The following is a 15,931-nucleotide window of genomic DNA, read 5'->3' on the forward strand; positions in this document are numbered from 1 at the left end:
TGTGCATGATAATGATGGGTATATGTATACATATATATACATATGTAAATATGTGTGTTATAGGAAATTTATGAGTAATGGTATATGGTTGTAAAGCATGTGAAACTTGACATGTTACATTTTGGAAAATTGTCATGTGTTTCATGTTGCTTTGGACTTTTCAGCAGGGTGGTTTTTCTTTAGGAGAAAAGGGAAATTTTTCATTGGTGCCCTATATTTCGCTACAGCGAGAAACTCTAGGGTTTGCGAACCTTCACCAAAACTGATTCTTGCTGCAGCGAGATAGTAACTGTAGCTTCTCGCTGCAGCGAAAAAGAATCTCGCTGAAATGAGAAACTCTCTGTTTCATCAATTGAATTTCGCTGCAGTGAGAAACCTTCTATTTCTGGGTCACAATTTCACTGCAGCGAGATTCAATCTCACTGCAGCGAAAAACTTTCTGTTTTGGTCTCCTATTTTGTCCAATTGCTGCCCTATCTTTCACTTCTTTACTACCATATCAGAGCATGGACTTCCAACATTAAGGATTAAATGAGTTAAGTTTAAAATGAAGAGGTTTAGTGAGAAACCCTCGGTCAGTTGAGAAACCCTTGGTCGGCTAATAACCAAATCCCAACATCGCTGCAACGAAAATTCATTCTCACTGTAGCTGCCTTTCTGCTGCAGTGAAGATTCATTGTCGTATTTGACTTGCTTACGTATCATTGAAGCTTTCATTCTTCAAATGGTTCATTGTGTATGGATTCATGATTTTCAAATGATCAATCATTTAAGGGCTTGATGAGGGGTTTTTAATATGGATGGAACTAAATTGCATTGTTTTGAAACAAGTGCATCATGATTTTTAAATACTCCCTTATTGTTGCTTGTTCCCTTCTTTGTTCACTCACTAAGTTTATACTCACCGTTTTCAACTTCATGTTTTTAGATCACGAGGCAGCCGGTAACTAGGACAAGGTGTCCTTGTAGATTTATATCCATCTTTTGGTAGGTGTCTCGGTATTCAGTATTTGTACATTCGTTCTAGTCCTTTCGCTGGAAGTCGAGTATTGTTTTATTGTGTTTAGACGAACCTAATGTAAATTGTTAAGATACATATTGTAGACAATTTATATACACTTGTTTGGTATGCCAGTATGAGATGGCAATGTGTAGTATTATTTTAAATTCTAAGTTATAAAATATGACTTAGCAGTTATGATGGAATGATGAACACGTTAGATTAATAGGCTTGCTTGGGCTTAGTGGACTACGTCCATTGCGCCCATGCGTCGGTCATGGCCCGAAATTTGGGTCGTGACAGATAGCATCCCCTCACTGATTATTAGATGACTTACCCCTTTGTTGTACCATGTCTAGATAAGAGAAGTTATGGACTTACGTGGGAAGTGTTGTCGATTAGACGAACACATAATTGGCATCCAATAGGTCTCCCTCGCAACGTGTCACTTAGCTGAGTTTGTGTGGGCCTTCCGCCTTTTAGTTTAATTAGTCGGTGAAATATGTTAGGCATGACGTGCCATATGTAATTGCATATAAGGGTTGTTAAGTATGAACTCGATTTGATGGCCAATGTATGGCCTTATGTATAATTGTATGGATTGTGAGCTAAGGATAATGTGATATATTTGAAATTGTTATGCATATTTGATTATAAATCTCTTGGAATTTGAGTTATATAGTTATAAACTATGAGGTTTGCTCGAGTCTAATGGGCTTGCCTACTAAGCTAGTGCATCGGTCATGGACCCCTAGATTAGGTCGTGACAGTTTGTCCCTCATCAACCTTGGGCCAACAATGTACAACCCCATTGCACATTGGGCATTTATGAAGTTATCACTACACCTAGTGTGAGTGGAATTAATCTCCCTCGTTAAAATTTTATACTCTTAGCATTTAGTATGTGGAATATCCATTACATACATGCTTACTCATCTCATAAGGTATATGAATTTCACATCATATGCACATCTCATGGCATTTCCTCATGTTTACTATTTTCTGATGTTGTATGTAAAACATGCATTACATACATAATCTCAGAGCATCCATCATGCTTCCTCAATCATATCATGTAGTACATGGAAAACACATCATATACATAAACATAACATCTTAGATGAAAATCATCACAAAAGCAATCAAACATTTCATGCCTCGACATATTTAGCATACACCTTATACATTCTTGTATTAATCATGTCAAGCCCAACTCTATAATATATTTGCCATATCATATAGGTACTTGATAGAATGTCTGCATACTTGAATGCCTCAAAAATCGATAAAAGACGATATTGTACCTAATGGTATAATTAAGTTTATTTAAACCTTGAATTAGTCCCAATAGAGATTTTAAGATGAAATTGAGAATTTTGAAACCCCAGAATGACTTAATATGGTGATTCGGAGTTCGAGGATTGATTTGGTGCCAAATTGGAATTTTCATGACATAGGGGTAAAATGGTCATTTTGCCACCTAAGGGTAAAATTGGAATTTTACACCGCCCAACACTTGTCATGTCTAAGGATTTCATCCATTAACATTTTATATTATGGATAATTGAGATATTTTATGTGGTGGAGAAAGAATGCTTAATTATTAAGTTTAAAAATGGACCAATGGGATGGTGACAAGTGGCAAGTTTTCATTTCTTTATAATTTACATTAAAAACCAGCACACACCTCTCTTATTTCATTCTTCATGTTCGACCTCACCAAGGAAAAGAGGAAAGAAAGAAAGAACAAACCCTAGTGAGCAAAAATTCAAGGGAAAATTGGTGGATTTCAAGGAATTAAGCAAGTAAAGGTAAAATTTCTTGATTTTAGCTTGTGATCTACCTTTCCTAAGCATTCTTTTTCATTTTCTATGGTTAAGAATCAAGTTTCCATGAGGATACCTTTGCTGGCCGGACATGGGGGGAGGAGTTTTGATCTTGGATTTAGCTAGATTTCATGTTATTCTAGTGTTTTTAGTTGGTTGGTGATGTGTAGCATAAAAAGCAAACAAGAAAAATTCATGTTCTTACATCACCCTCATTGGCCGAGTCTTCCTTATGGTATGTGGATGGTGGATTTGATTTTATTTCAAGTGATTTGGTTAGGAATTAATGATTTATGGTGTAAAACTCAAGTGTGAAAAACTATAGTGTTTATGCACCCATCGTGGCTGAATTTTCCAAGAGAAAATGTTGAGGATGATTTTACTATAATTTATGTTATCTAGCTTATATTTGATGATTTGGAGTATTGGAAGTGAAATGAATTTATTTGGAGTCAATTTGGATGTTTTGGTTAAATCAAAGGTGAAGAGTTCGAATTAGGTCAAAAACTGATCCATTCCGATCACCCTTGAACCAACGTGAATTCCATTTTTAAGTGACTATCCAAACAATCTCATGCATTCATATAGAGCCTGAAATAGATTTATAATGATATGACACAATATATTGAATTATCTATCGTGTATTGTGTATAGGTGGTGAGTCCTCTAATAAGGGTAAAGACATTGTGCCAGAGGACCAAGAGTGGAGTATTTAGAACTCCAGATATTGTGAGTAACCTTATTATCGTCTTAATTATCTAAAGTATGTTTTTATCCGATTTTGTAATTTTATGGAAAATGTGTTTAAATGAAATGATTTTATAAATTGTTTTGAAATTTAATGATGACTTGAAAATGGAGTAATTGGAGACTACTTGCTGTATTGTAAATTATGTTTTGAATTGAATGGCTTATAATAATGTGGGCATGAATGGCTGGATGGGTATTTGTATTGAAAATGTATAAACTGTTGTTTGTCTTGATAGGCTGGATAATGATAAAATTACCACGTCATGTTATTAAATTTTTATTGAATTGGTGGGTTATAGATTGGTCACTGCAGTGGCTGGTTTTGTGGGCCAGCCTATTAGAGGGGCACGAAATTCGGTTATATTCTTACCTCGGTCGAAAAGGTGCGTAGGGTATCTCCTGGGATAAAGTTTAGAGTTCACTTCACGCCAAACTACCACGTGAGAGTGAATTCAGCCAACGCCAAGGAACGACTGTGCTTTTAAATGTAAAAATGTGTTTTGTGAGTATATGACTTTTTAACAACCTTGGCAGACTCGGTTAGATGCTTCGGCCAAGGTATCCCCAAGAATGAGTTTTGGCACGAGCCAAGTTTTAAAGAGATTCATAAGCCCCATTATATATTTTGGATGAAATGTAACTAGTTTAGATTATTTGAAATGTGTTTTGAGGTTATGAACCATCTTATGATGATCTATTTTAATCGTCTCCATTTACTCGGCTTTAGATATTTTAGATGATGTTTGTTTACTCACTGAGTTTATATAAATGCACCACCCTTCTTTCCACTCATTTCAGGCTCAGGATAGTCAATAGATAGCTGATTTCGTCGAGGGCTACAGTTGGATTTGCATCCTCAAAAATAGTAGGTTCACAGCCTTCGTTACTTTTGGTCATTCGGGGGTCCACACGTCATTGTAAATTAAATTACATACTCTGGTTATCTATATTACTGTATGTATGAATTTATTTTGTTTTTACGTTACAAAAATTATATACGGATACCTCTATAAAAATTGTTTTATAAGAAAATAGAATATTTTATTCAATATTTTTATTTTATTCTAATAGCTATCATTTCACTTTAAATGAATGTTTTAGATATCTAAACTTATTTTTGGTTATGAAATATGTATCTTTCACTCATATACTACATTTTTAGATGGTTTTGAAATTTTTGAGGAAAAATGACCAAAATACCCTTGTGAGACGAAAATTATTTTCTTTATTGTTTTGGTTTGAAAATAGCTTATAATCTTTTAAAATATAATATTATCAACTGTTGCTTGCAAGGGAGGTGAGAAAACTGATATTAAAGCCTTGCGAGGTTTCGATTGGCATTCCGGGTAATGAATGTCTATCGGAACATCATGGCTATTGTCACGAGCTCGATGAGAGTACCGGGTCATGACAAATCATAAGTCATATCTCGTACCCACACTAGTCCGAAGACCGAAGTGATCAAATGGACTCAAACATAAGGAACTTGTCCCCTTTCGATGAAAACTAACACATAATATCATATTTACATAAATAATAGGTTGAAAATGGATTTTTAAAATATTTTCCTAATCCATAAATAAATTTTCAGTTCATAAATATTTTTAGAAAATCATATTCATCAATAAACCTTTAGACCATGCTTTAATTTTACACATTAAAATAGTTTTGAAAGTGGCATATCCATTCACTTTGATCGAAGACTCGATCATAACCCGTATTTAGTGATTTCTTCAAAGTTTTCGATCATTCCTAACACGCAATAATCATAGAAATCAATTTCTATATTAACAATCTCAGAATAATTATTCTAAGTACTTTGAAGAATATTCATTTTTGACTAAGTCTATTTTCTCTCACTAAACCTATTTTAAAATTCATCAATCCATTAACCTTACCTTAGATGAGCTCAGATGGCTTAAAAAATCGCAAAACCTTTTACTTAACCTCCCAACAGAATTTCTAGGCCAAAAAACACAATTTCCAAAATAAAAATGACAAGGTTTAAGGTTTTCAAAGCTGAAAAATGTCATTTTTATCATTATAGTTAAAGAACCAAGCCTTAAATCATAAAAAATGATGATTTGATGTAAAAATGAGTTGAGGGGATTTGAGATGAACTCTAAAACCACTTTAAAATGCTCTCATACTTTTATCTATCGATAGATGCCACGCATCTATCAATAGATGATGACCATTTATCAATAGATATGCATCAAAGCATTTATGGGTTGAAGTTGAAGCAAAGAACATCTATTGATATGTAAACTCTAGTAGTTAAAAATCAAGTCAAAACTTTGTCCAATTGAACACCATTTAATCCAAAACTTTGTATATTCTTTCAAAACATTAAAACTAGAAATTTTTTATTCATAAAACTAAATTTCAAGTGTTCAAAACACAATTTCAACTTACTGAACTAAGGATTTCTAACTTAGTAATCCCACATCAAGGTGGGGCTTCATAAAATACCTGTCAAAGAAGTTTAAACAACCCGACTATGCCAAACAAATTATAAAGATTGACCCTTTTTTGAAAAGGGTCAATCCCTTCGACATAGAACATAATTCTAAACATTTTGTTTTCCAAAGATTGACCCTTTTACTCTCAAGGGTTGATCCATGCATTGAAGAATTCATTTCAACACGTTTTTCTTGTTAGGGATCAACACTTTTTTTCTTAAAGGTCGATCTTTGAATTTCAGAATGCTAGAATTCAGTTCCAACTTTTAAGGATTGCTTTTTGGCCTAAGGGCCAATCTTTCCTTTTGAATTTAAAAAAATTTGAGCTCTAGGCTCCAAATTGACATTCTCCAAAGGGGTCACACCATCCTTACCAAAGGATTCAACCCACAAAAAGGTTTTATGGAAAATCAAGTCCAAACATTATCAAACATTTGCATTTAATCATACAAGGCATTTATCATATTCCGTTCGTATATCATTCTAAGTCTATACTCATGTACCAAACATGCAAGGCATGTAAACCAAATATGTTAAGGCCTATAAATTGTTAGTGTCGAAGTCTCAATAAGCAATATACCAAGAGGGTGAGTGAACTAGTATTTAAAAATTCTTTTGAAAACTAAGTATAAAAATCATGACTTTTGCAACCAAAAGTTTCTTTTTGTGTCAAAAACAAAGTGTGTGATTTTCTAGTGCAAGTTTTCAATAATAAATTGAAAAGAACAAACAATAAATCAAAGGTAAAATATTTTCCTAAATCAAATGCAAGCAAAGCACAAATAATGAACTAAGGTAAAATAATTTCCCAAGCTAAATGCAAGCAATAAATCACAATGCGAAAAAATTAAAAGCAAGACACAAGATTTTTATAATGATTCGATTTTCTTTAGTGCCTACATCCATTCCCTTGGAACATTAAGTGCTGTCGAATTTACCACACAAGTGTACATATCATTAACAAGTAAAATAATAGAAAGTAAAGTATTGTTCCCACAAAGAATTACACCAAAATCTTTTGCTAAGTACTAAATTTAACACAATTTAATCTTATCCAAATAATTGATTTTTAAAGCCACTAAGAATTAAAGAAACTTAAACTAAGAATCAGAATCTGATAACTCTATGATATAAAGTTATTTGGGCTTAATTTTGATGGCAATTTAGCTTAGTATTTATAGTAATGCATAGAAATTAGTAAGTTTTATTTAATTATTTTAAATTAGTTAATATAGGCAAGTCAATTTAATCTTAGTTAATTTTATACTTAATTTGGTGTTAATATGATTAAGATAAGTTGTTATTGATTTAATTGTGCTTTTGTAGGTGTTTAATGAAAAAAGAATTTTAATGGAAGAAGGAGAGCAATTTCAAGGTACAGACTTCCATGGCATATGTTTCAATATTTCAACAATAACTCTCCCTATAAAGCTCCAAATGAGATTATTCTTAGACCATTGGAAAGACAAGAAAAAAAGCTACAACTTTTATGTTTATCACTTTTCCCAGTTCGGCTTAAAAGGTGGTCAAAAATATTATCGAATTTGAAGTATTGCGGTAGTCCTTAAACAATTACGATTTCTGTTAATTAATTGGGTCAAGGTCGCAACCCAAATAGTTTGATGAGGAAATTCTAGTTTGAATTGACTTCTTTCTTCACTCGACTTGGTCTAACTTCAAAACTTATAAAAACAACCTTTCAGAGGACTTTTAAAGGGGAGAGAACGAAACATCAGATTGATAGTTGAGAGTCAAGCCACAAAGTCATTGAAGCTAAGAAGAATTTGAAGGATTCAAGGAGATTTGAAGATCAAGAATAAAATTCTTGAGTTTTTCTATCTTTTTTATTCTTTTATTCTCTTGGTTTTGTTTTTAATGTTTAAATTTTAGTTGATGATGATGTGTGACTTGATGGGGAACTAAATTGTTTATCTAAGATATTCTTGAACTCAATATGTAGTCTAATTTATTTATTTCTCTTTTGTTTATGTTGATGGATTTAAGTTGTTTATTTTATTCTATTTTTGATGCTTCTAATTGTCTGATCACCAATTAGATTGAATTGGAAACCTAAATTAGACCTTGAATAGAATAGCATATGATCGAATGCACTTATTTGATTAGGTGGTTTGAATTATAGATAGGGTAGACATACACCTATAAGCTGTATGTAGGCAGGATTAGAGTACGAATTTAATGAATCTTTCTTCAATTTAATTTGTATAGACATATAGTAAATTACTTTGGAGATGTATTTTTATGACAAACTTGATAGAGACTTGTAAATAAATTAAGACTCTAAGTTAATAACTTAATCCATTTGTCAAACCCTATTCTATAAAATAATTACGACGTCATTTACATGCTCAATAGAATGTTTGCAGATTTAGAAAGTTCGAGGAATCGTTAAAAGACGATATTGCCCCTAATGGTACCATTGAGTCGATTAAGCCTCGAACTAGTTCAAATAGGAATTTTAAGGTGAAATTAAGAGTTTCACAGTTCATGGATGACTCAAAATGGTAATTCGGAGTTCGAGGATCAATTTGGAGTCAAACCGAAATTTTCACTATCCATGGGTAAAATGGTCATTTGCCACTTGGGGACAAAATGAAAATTTTTAGAAAAATTTTTTTTGGTCCATTTGACTTATTGGAGTATGATTTAAGTATTTGAGTATGATTTGAAGTTTAGAAGTGAAAAATTTTAATTCCGGTATAATTTGGAGTATAAGGGTGAAATGGTAATTTTGCCACCTCGGGGGCAAATCGGTAAATTTTCACCTCGACACTTGTCAAGACCAAGGGATTTTATTCATCATGAAAATGGATAAACATGAGAAATGTGTGGTGGAGAATTAAAGAATTTAAAAGTTAAATATTTAAAATTTGAGCCAATAAGGAAATGCCATGTGTCATGTTTTATTATTTTATTATTTCTTTATAAAAAGGCAAAAAATCAGCCCATTTCTCCCATAGTGATCAGCCAAATCAGAAGAGAAGAGAAACCAAGGAAGAACAAACCCTAGGTGGGAAAAATCAAAGAGAAAGTGTTTGAATTCAAGGATTTGATCAAGCAAAGGTAAAATTTCTTTGATTTTGCTAGTGATTTACCTTACCCATGCATTTTTCCTTAATTTTCATGGTTAAATTACATGTTTTCATGATGAAATTATGGCTGGTCAAAATGGGTATGGAGAGAGAAAGATGTTGGAATTGTTTGATTTTGAGTTATGTTGGTGTTTAGAGTTAGTTAAACATGTTTAGAAACAAAACAACAAGAAAAGAATCCATTTTCCCCATGAACCTTCAATGGTCGAAAGTTCCAAGAAGAAAAGTGAAGATAAATTTGCCTAATTGTGTGTTAATTAGTTGTGCTTAGTGAATTGAGGGATTGGAAAAGAAATGGAGAAAGTTGGAGTGAAATTGGACGCATTGACCAATTTATTGGATAAAAAATCGACTTAGGTCAATACCGAGTCTAGATGGCTACCTGTGCATTTTTCATTTCATATCATGCATATATATCGAGCCTGAAATAGCTTATGACTGTTAGATACAATTTAATTGAAATATGTGCCATGGATTATGGCTAGGTGGTGAGCCATTAGATACGGGTAAAGGACTGTACCCGCGGACTGAAAATAGGAGTATATCGACTCCTAGAACAGTGAGTAAACTTACTATCGTCTTAATTATCTGAGTAGATTTATTTAATTGTGTGATTTTATGGAAAAATGGTTTAATTGGAAAATTATTGTGTTTTATGGGAAAATGGGATTTTATAAAATAATTTTATAAAATTTTTTAAAATTTAATAATGATTTCAAAAATAGAGTAATTGGAGACCTATACTATGATTGTGTTGTTTATCCATAATTTTACATTAAATGACTTATGATAAATGTGGGTATGACTGGTTATTTTTATGATTTTAAGAATATGTGAACTGCTTTGATTTGCCTTGAATGTGTTAAGTGAGCCATGTCATACTATTGTAATTTTATTGATTGGCGGATTATAAAGTGGGCACTGCAGTGACGGGGGTTCCGTGGGCCAGCCTAATTAGAGGGGCACGGTTCCCAATTATTGAGCTTACCTCGATTGGAGAGGCGCGTAGAATAACTCCCAAGGTAAGATTTGTGGGCACTGCAATGACGGGGGTTCCGTGGGCCAGCCTAATTAGAGGGGCATGGTTCCTAATTATTGAGCTTACCTCGATTGGAGAGGCGCATAGGATAACTCTCGATGTAGGATTTGAGTACACTTCATGCTGGCCACCACGTGAAATTGGGACTCAACCAACGCCAAGGAACGGTTGTGTTGTCAGAGGTGAAATGTGTTTGTGTGTGTGACAATAAACAGCCTTGGCAATCTCGGTAAGATGCCTCCGCGTGGTATCCCCGAGAATGGATTTTTGGCAAGGGCCAAGTTTTGAAAGTGCATAAGCCATGTTGAGTAATTCGATGAAATCCAATTATTTATATGGGTTGGGATGAATTATTTTAATTGTCTCCTATTACTCGGCTTTAGATTATTTTGATGATGTCTGTCTACTCACTCGGATTTTATAATCTCACCCCTCTTCCTATCCATTTTTCAGGCTCAGGACAATTTGTTGATAGTTGATTAAGGCGAGAATTAATCTCGAAGTTGCATCCTAGAAAGTAAGGGTTCATAGCCCTACATCTTCTTAGTCAGTTGGGGGCCCAAGTGTCACTGTAAAAGTAATTTTATTCTTCAGTTATTTGATTTAAAGTATGTATGAATATATTTAGCCTTTACACCATGTTTTTGGCGAGTTTCGGTATTTTCGAAGAAAAATGACGAAAATACCCCTGTGAGCCAAAAAGTAATATTTTATTATTTTGATTTGGAAATGACTTATGATTTTTTTGAAATGTGAGATTTAATAACTGTCGCTCACTGGGGAGATGCGGAAGCTGATGCTCTGTCGCTCACTGGGGAGATGCGGAAGCTGATGCTAAGCCTTGCGGGGTTTCGATCGGCATTCGAGGTAATGAGTGCCTATCGGGACGTCGCGACGGTTGTCACGGGCTCGATGGGAGTTTCGGGTCGTGACACCATTAAACTAAGTTAAGAGAGAGAGAGAGAGAGACAATAGTCAGATAAAGTATTGAAGGATATCATAATCTTAGGTTTGGTAGTTAATTAAGTTTTATAAAACAAATTTACTATTTAATTTTAGTTTTAGTTTATTAGTTTTAATTTTTTTAAATAACTTTAAATTTAATTGTTTGGATAAGATTAAGGTGTTACAATTTTAGTAGTTAGCAATTAGGAATTAATTCAATTCTCCATGGAAAGGAATTCTATTTACTATTATATTACTTGTTAACGTATTGATACGTGTACTTGTGTGAGAAATCAACAACAAAATTACAATTTAAATAGAATTAATCAATCAAATATGATCTAGAATTACAATATCCCTTCAACACTTCATTTGAATCTCTTCTACTCTTTCTTTACTTATTAGATAAGCATGAATTGTTAACCTAGAATTCTAATGTATTTATAAGTCTCTATCGTGGTTCTTATAAAACTATCTATCTCAACCAATTCATTCTATGTCTATGCAAATTGCAATTAAGAAAGACTCTTTAAGCTTAGATTTTAATATTGGCTACAATGACATACAAGTGTATGTGTACCTTACTTGTGAATCGAATCAATTATCTTATGCAATTGATATTGAATGTATATTATTTCATCCAAGACTTACACTAAAATTACTTTTCTAAGTTTCATTTAGGTTACCCTATCTATCTAATTGGTGACCAATCAATCAGATACATTAATCACAGGACTGAAATAAACACTATCAATCATAAACAAGAAAGAATATTAAAAATTCAAACTACATGTTGAATTCAATTGCAATTCTAGATAAGAAATTTAGTTCCTCATAACTACTAAAAACACATCCAAAAAAGTTTAACCATCAACACAAAACAAAGAAAGTATAAAAAGAACTAAAGAAGAAAAGAAAATTGAGATTCTTCAAGTCTTCGATCTTTAATCTTCCAGAATTTTCCTCGCTTTCTTACTCGCTTGACAACTAGTTTTTCTTCATAAACTTAGTTTAAACTTGGCTTGCAATTGTTTTAAAAGTGCCTTTAGTAAGCTCTACAAAGACTTAATTTGAGTCAAATATGAAATCAAAGTGTCCTAGGTAGCGTGTCAACGCCGCAGCCTCAATTCTTTGGCACCACTGCGCCATACTTCTTGTCTCCCAATATGCTTTACTACACTTGATCAATTTTTGATGTGATTTTCTCCTCAATCTGGGCTGAACTAGGAAATGTGGTAAATATGAAAGTTGTATCCTTATTTCTTAGCTTTCCAATGGCTTAAGAATAACATCAATTGGACTTCTAGAATGAGTTATGCTCAAAATACTAAAACATGTGTAAGAGATGCCTGGACCTTTTTTGCACTCTTCTTTACCAATTAAAGCCCTTTTCATTTGCACACCAATAAAAGCAACAAACTACTCAATAATAACTAAACACAAGGCAAACTATCTTCAAACTAAAATAAAATAACTTAAATTAAATCAACCCAATATGATTTACAAAACCAAGACAAATTAGCTAAAAATATCTAATTCATAAACTAAATCTCAAGAACTTAGCCAATTTAATACTTAAAAAGTGATAAAATAACTTTATAAAATAGAATTATCACACACCCAAACTTAAGATTTTGCTAGTGCTCAAGCAAAAACATAAAAAAAAAACTAAACAAAAATGAAAACAACATAGATGATAATATTGATCAACTGTTAATTATAAAGATTTATTTTACTTAAAATAAAAATATAAAAATTTGATTAAATATAATAAAAAAGAATTTATTTAAAAATTTTAAATAATTTAATAATTTTTAAATATTATACCTTTTCTTTTTTTTTTAAAATGACAAGAGTAGGCGAATGTATCATATTAAAGTGTCATAGCTCATTTTATTTTTTTAATTTAAAAGTAGGAAAACCATGGTCATGGATTTCAATGGGTTGAAGTTCAATTGACATAAAATCCTAGTGAAGATGCAACTTTCACTTATTCCATCCAATTTACTATGTAGAATGTGGATTATGATCAAAGCTGGTTGACTCTAAGTAGCTTGAGAATATCGGATAAGCTTGAAAGGTGAAACATTCTAATATTATCCATCCACAAACATCTTTATGGCCTCTCTCAAAGCATCGAAATGAAAACAAAAAACCATTTACTTTATTACTTTTTAATAATCATGTGTAATCTATTTAAAATTCAAATGGCTTCAACTCTTCTTTCTCTTTTGTCACTTTATTTAAGCATCAGTTTCCAGTTTTAAGTTCAAATCAAAGCAATAAAAAAAAAAAAGCAATAATGATGGTCTTAAAATTAGGACAAATATTATTGTTCCAAACTTGGAAGATGACGGAAAAATAAAAATTGAAAAATTCCACTTAAAATCTGCAAGGGGTTCCGTTTGTGTTCAATGGATTGTAGCATAAAACAGAGATACTTTTTGATAAGATAATAACGATTCAATAGGAACGACAACGTGTTATAGGTTCGGATCCTCATGCACACTGGTGTAGCAAATGATATTAACCACATCATCCATGAGTTTTGTGTAACCATGGAAAGCTTTCATCATATAGAGAGAGAGAGAGAGAGAGTGTGTGTGAGAAATTCACTAGCATGTAACTCATAGAACCAGAAGTCCGTTAAATGATTCTTGGATAAATAGCTCTTTTATTCCACACAGACCAAGGGAAAGTGGGATAGAAGCTTGGAAATGGAAACATGGCATGATCTAGCTAACGTGTACACCAGCTTGTCACAATGGAGGGATGCTGAGGTCTGTCTGTCAAAATCTAAAGCTATCAGTCCTTTTTCCGCTTCTAGATGGTATTCTACAGGTATCTCTTATTTGTAAATCTGGTTCTTGATCATTTGATTAATAATGTTTACTACATGATGTATTTGCTGCCAGTTTTTGTTCTTAAAACTCTTGCTTCTTTATGGAATTGATGAATCTAATGGGTTCAATTTGTTCTCAAAGCATGTTAAGAGTTCTTCTTCACAGAAATATTGGGAAGACAAAATTGCTTGGAATTATTTAAGTCTTATCTCTTCATCTTGTATTAGTATAAACTTAGGGTTCTCCTGTGAATTCATTTTCAGACATACCACTCCACCTTATGATGGCTAAAACTTTGTGATTTTGTTAGGTCTACTTAATGAAGCTAAGGGGTTCCACCAAGAAGCTCTGAGATCGTACAGGAAGGCATTAGATGTTGAACCCACACATGTTCCAAGCTTAATATCTACTGCCTGCATCCTCAGACAGCTTGGTGGCCAATCAATGCCCATAGTTAGAAGCTTTCTGACCGATGCACTTCGACTTGACAGAACAAACCCTGCTGCCGGGTACAATCTGGGGTTGCTCTACAAGGCTGATGCTAGTGCGTCAGCCCTAGACGCTGCTGAATGCTTTGAGGCTGCTGCTCTTCTTGAAGAATCTGCACCAATTGAACCCTTTAGATAAACAGCTTTAAGGCCATATTTTTTTTCACTGTTAGCCATGTGTGAATTTTTGTATGTAAATTAGATATTGGGCATGTGATTTTGTGCATCTTAGGTTATCCAGCATAGATTTGGAAAAAAAGTTCAAAAAAAGAAAGGAAAATGGCATATTTTTGTGATTTAACATTTAGATATCCATTCATGATCAATGCAGGTTGTTTTGATACATAAGTTGTAGTTATATTTGGGGAAACACATACCAAGTATATATTTTACATACCGACATAGTTAAAACTATTAGGGAAGGTATCAAAGCATGGTTTAAATTAGTTCTAGTGTAAAAATCAACCTTTTTCTCATCACTGATTACTAGACAAGGGGAAGATAAAAAAAATTGTCCCTTTATAGTTGGTTATATACAAAGATGAGTTGGCCTGCATGGTTCCTGTTGGAAGTTGATGGCATTTCTCAATTGGCTTAACTGCCTATCTAGTTGTAATCATGCATCAAAGGATATAGATTTTTGGAACTGGAATTTCAACTATGAAATCGTATCTATTCGTAAGCAATTATCTCAAGTCTCAATGTTCAACCAAGCATAACCTCCTCAGCTTAGTTATGTCTGAATCTGTAATATATGCCTCATCCTTCAAGCAATGAAGAAAAATAACACAGATTCCTCTTTGATGCACATAGTAATTGAGCACTTTTAGTATCCAATCCACTGCAAGATGGAAGCAGAAGCCAGAAGGATCAAATTATCTTCTCAACTAAACTAAACTTCTGCCTTCTTCTCACAAAGACATGTACTGGTCACAATCATGATATTTGCATTTGAACAAAAGGATTCAACTTATCAGCCTAGAAAAAATTACACAGAAGAGGAAATGAGAATAAAGGGAAAAGAATAGAAATTAGCCAGTGCTTTATCAACAATTTTTTTGTTTTCTTGAAGATAATTCTCCAACTACCACTGGAATCTAAAAATTTGGTCATTATCATTCCTTGCGAAGATCTATCCCAGCCTTCTTAGCAACAGCATCCAGTCCGTTCTTCTCAATGGTCTTCAATGCCTTTGTCGACAAACGCAATTTTATATAGCGCTTACCAGCTTCCCACCAAACCTTCTTGCATTGGAGGTTGACAAACTGCAATTTCTTTGTCTTGTGGTTCGAGAAAGAGACTTTGTTAGCTTTGTTTGCTTTCTTTCCAGTGAAAGGGCATACTCTGCCTGAAAAGATTGATCAAGCTATGAATCACTTTTCACTTTCTACCAATCAATTAAATGGAACTAATCAAAATCAACATAATAATGCTTGAGGATGGCCATATGTTTACTCACCACTAACTT

The 15,931-nt window shown here is 33.1% G+C and overlaps 2 protein-coding genes across 2 annotated transcripts; one reads left to right on the plus strand and one right to left on the minus strand.

The window, feature by feature from the left end:
- The first annotated feature begins 13,783 nt into the window (after positions 1-13,783).
- Positions 13,784-14,671, plus strand: LOC18586915 (protein NPGR2-like). Its single transcript, XM_018128849.2, has 2 exons — positions 13,784-13,973; positions 14,286-14,671. Exons 1-2 carry the CDS (start codon positions 13,850-13,852, stop codon positions 14,600-14,602), a joined length of 441 nt encoding a protein of 146 aa, XP_017984338.2. The 5' UTR covers positions 13,784-13,849; the 3' UTR covers positions 14,603-14,671.
- A 697-nt stretch (positions 14,672-15,368) lies between these two features.
- Positions 15,369-15,818, minus strand: LOC18586917 (large ribosomal subunit protein bL28c; the record flags this gene model as incomplete). Its single annotated transcript, XM_018128850.2, has 1 exon — positions 15,369-15,818. A coding segment is annotated over one exon (240 nt), but the record flags the coding sequence as incomplete, so codon positions are not given.
- Between the last annotated feature and the right edge of the window lie 113 nt (positions 15,819-15,931).

This window comes from Theobroma cacao, chromosome 10, assembly GCF_053813885.1.
Source record: "Theobroma cacao isolate CCN51 chromosome 10, ASM5381388v1, whole genome shotgun sequence".
Classification (NCBI taxonomy): Eukaryota; Viridiplantae; Streptophyta; class Magnoliopsida; order Malvales; family Malvaceae; genus Theobroma; species Theobroma cacao.

Excerpts from the sequence above, each read along its gene's own strand:
- LOC18586915 (XM_018128849.2), top strand. The coding sequence starts at position 13,850 with ATGGAAACATGGCATGATCTAGCTAACGTGTACACCAGCTTGTCACAA. Across the intron at positions 13,974-14,285 it reads TTCTAGATGGTATTCTACAG|GTCTACTTAATGAAGCTAAG; the intron begins GTATCTCTTATT and ends TGATTTTGTTAG.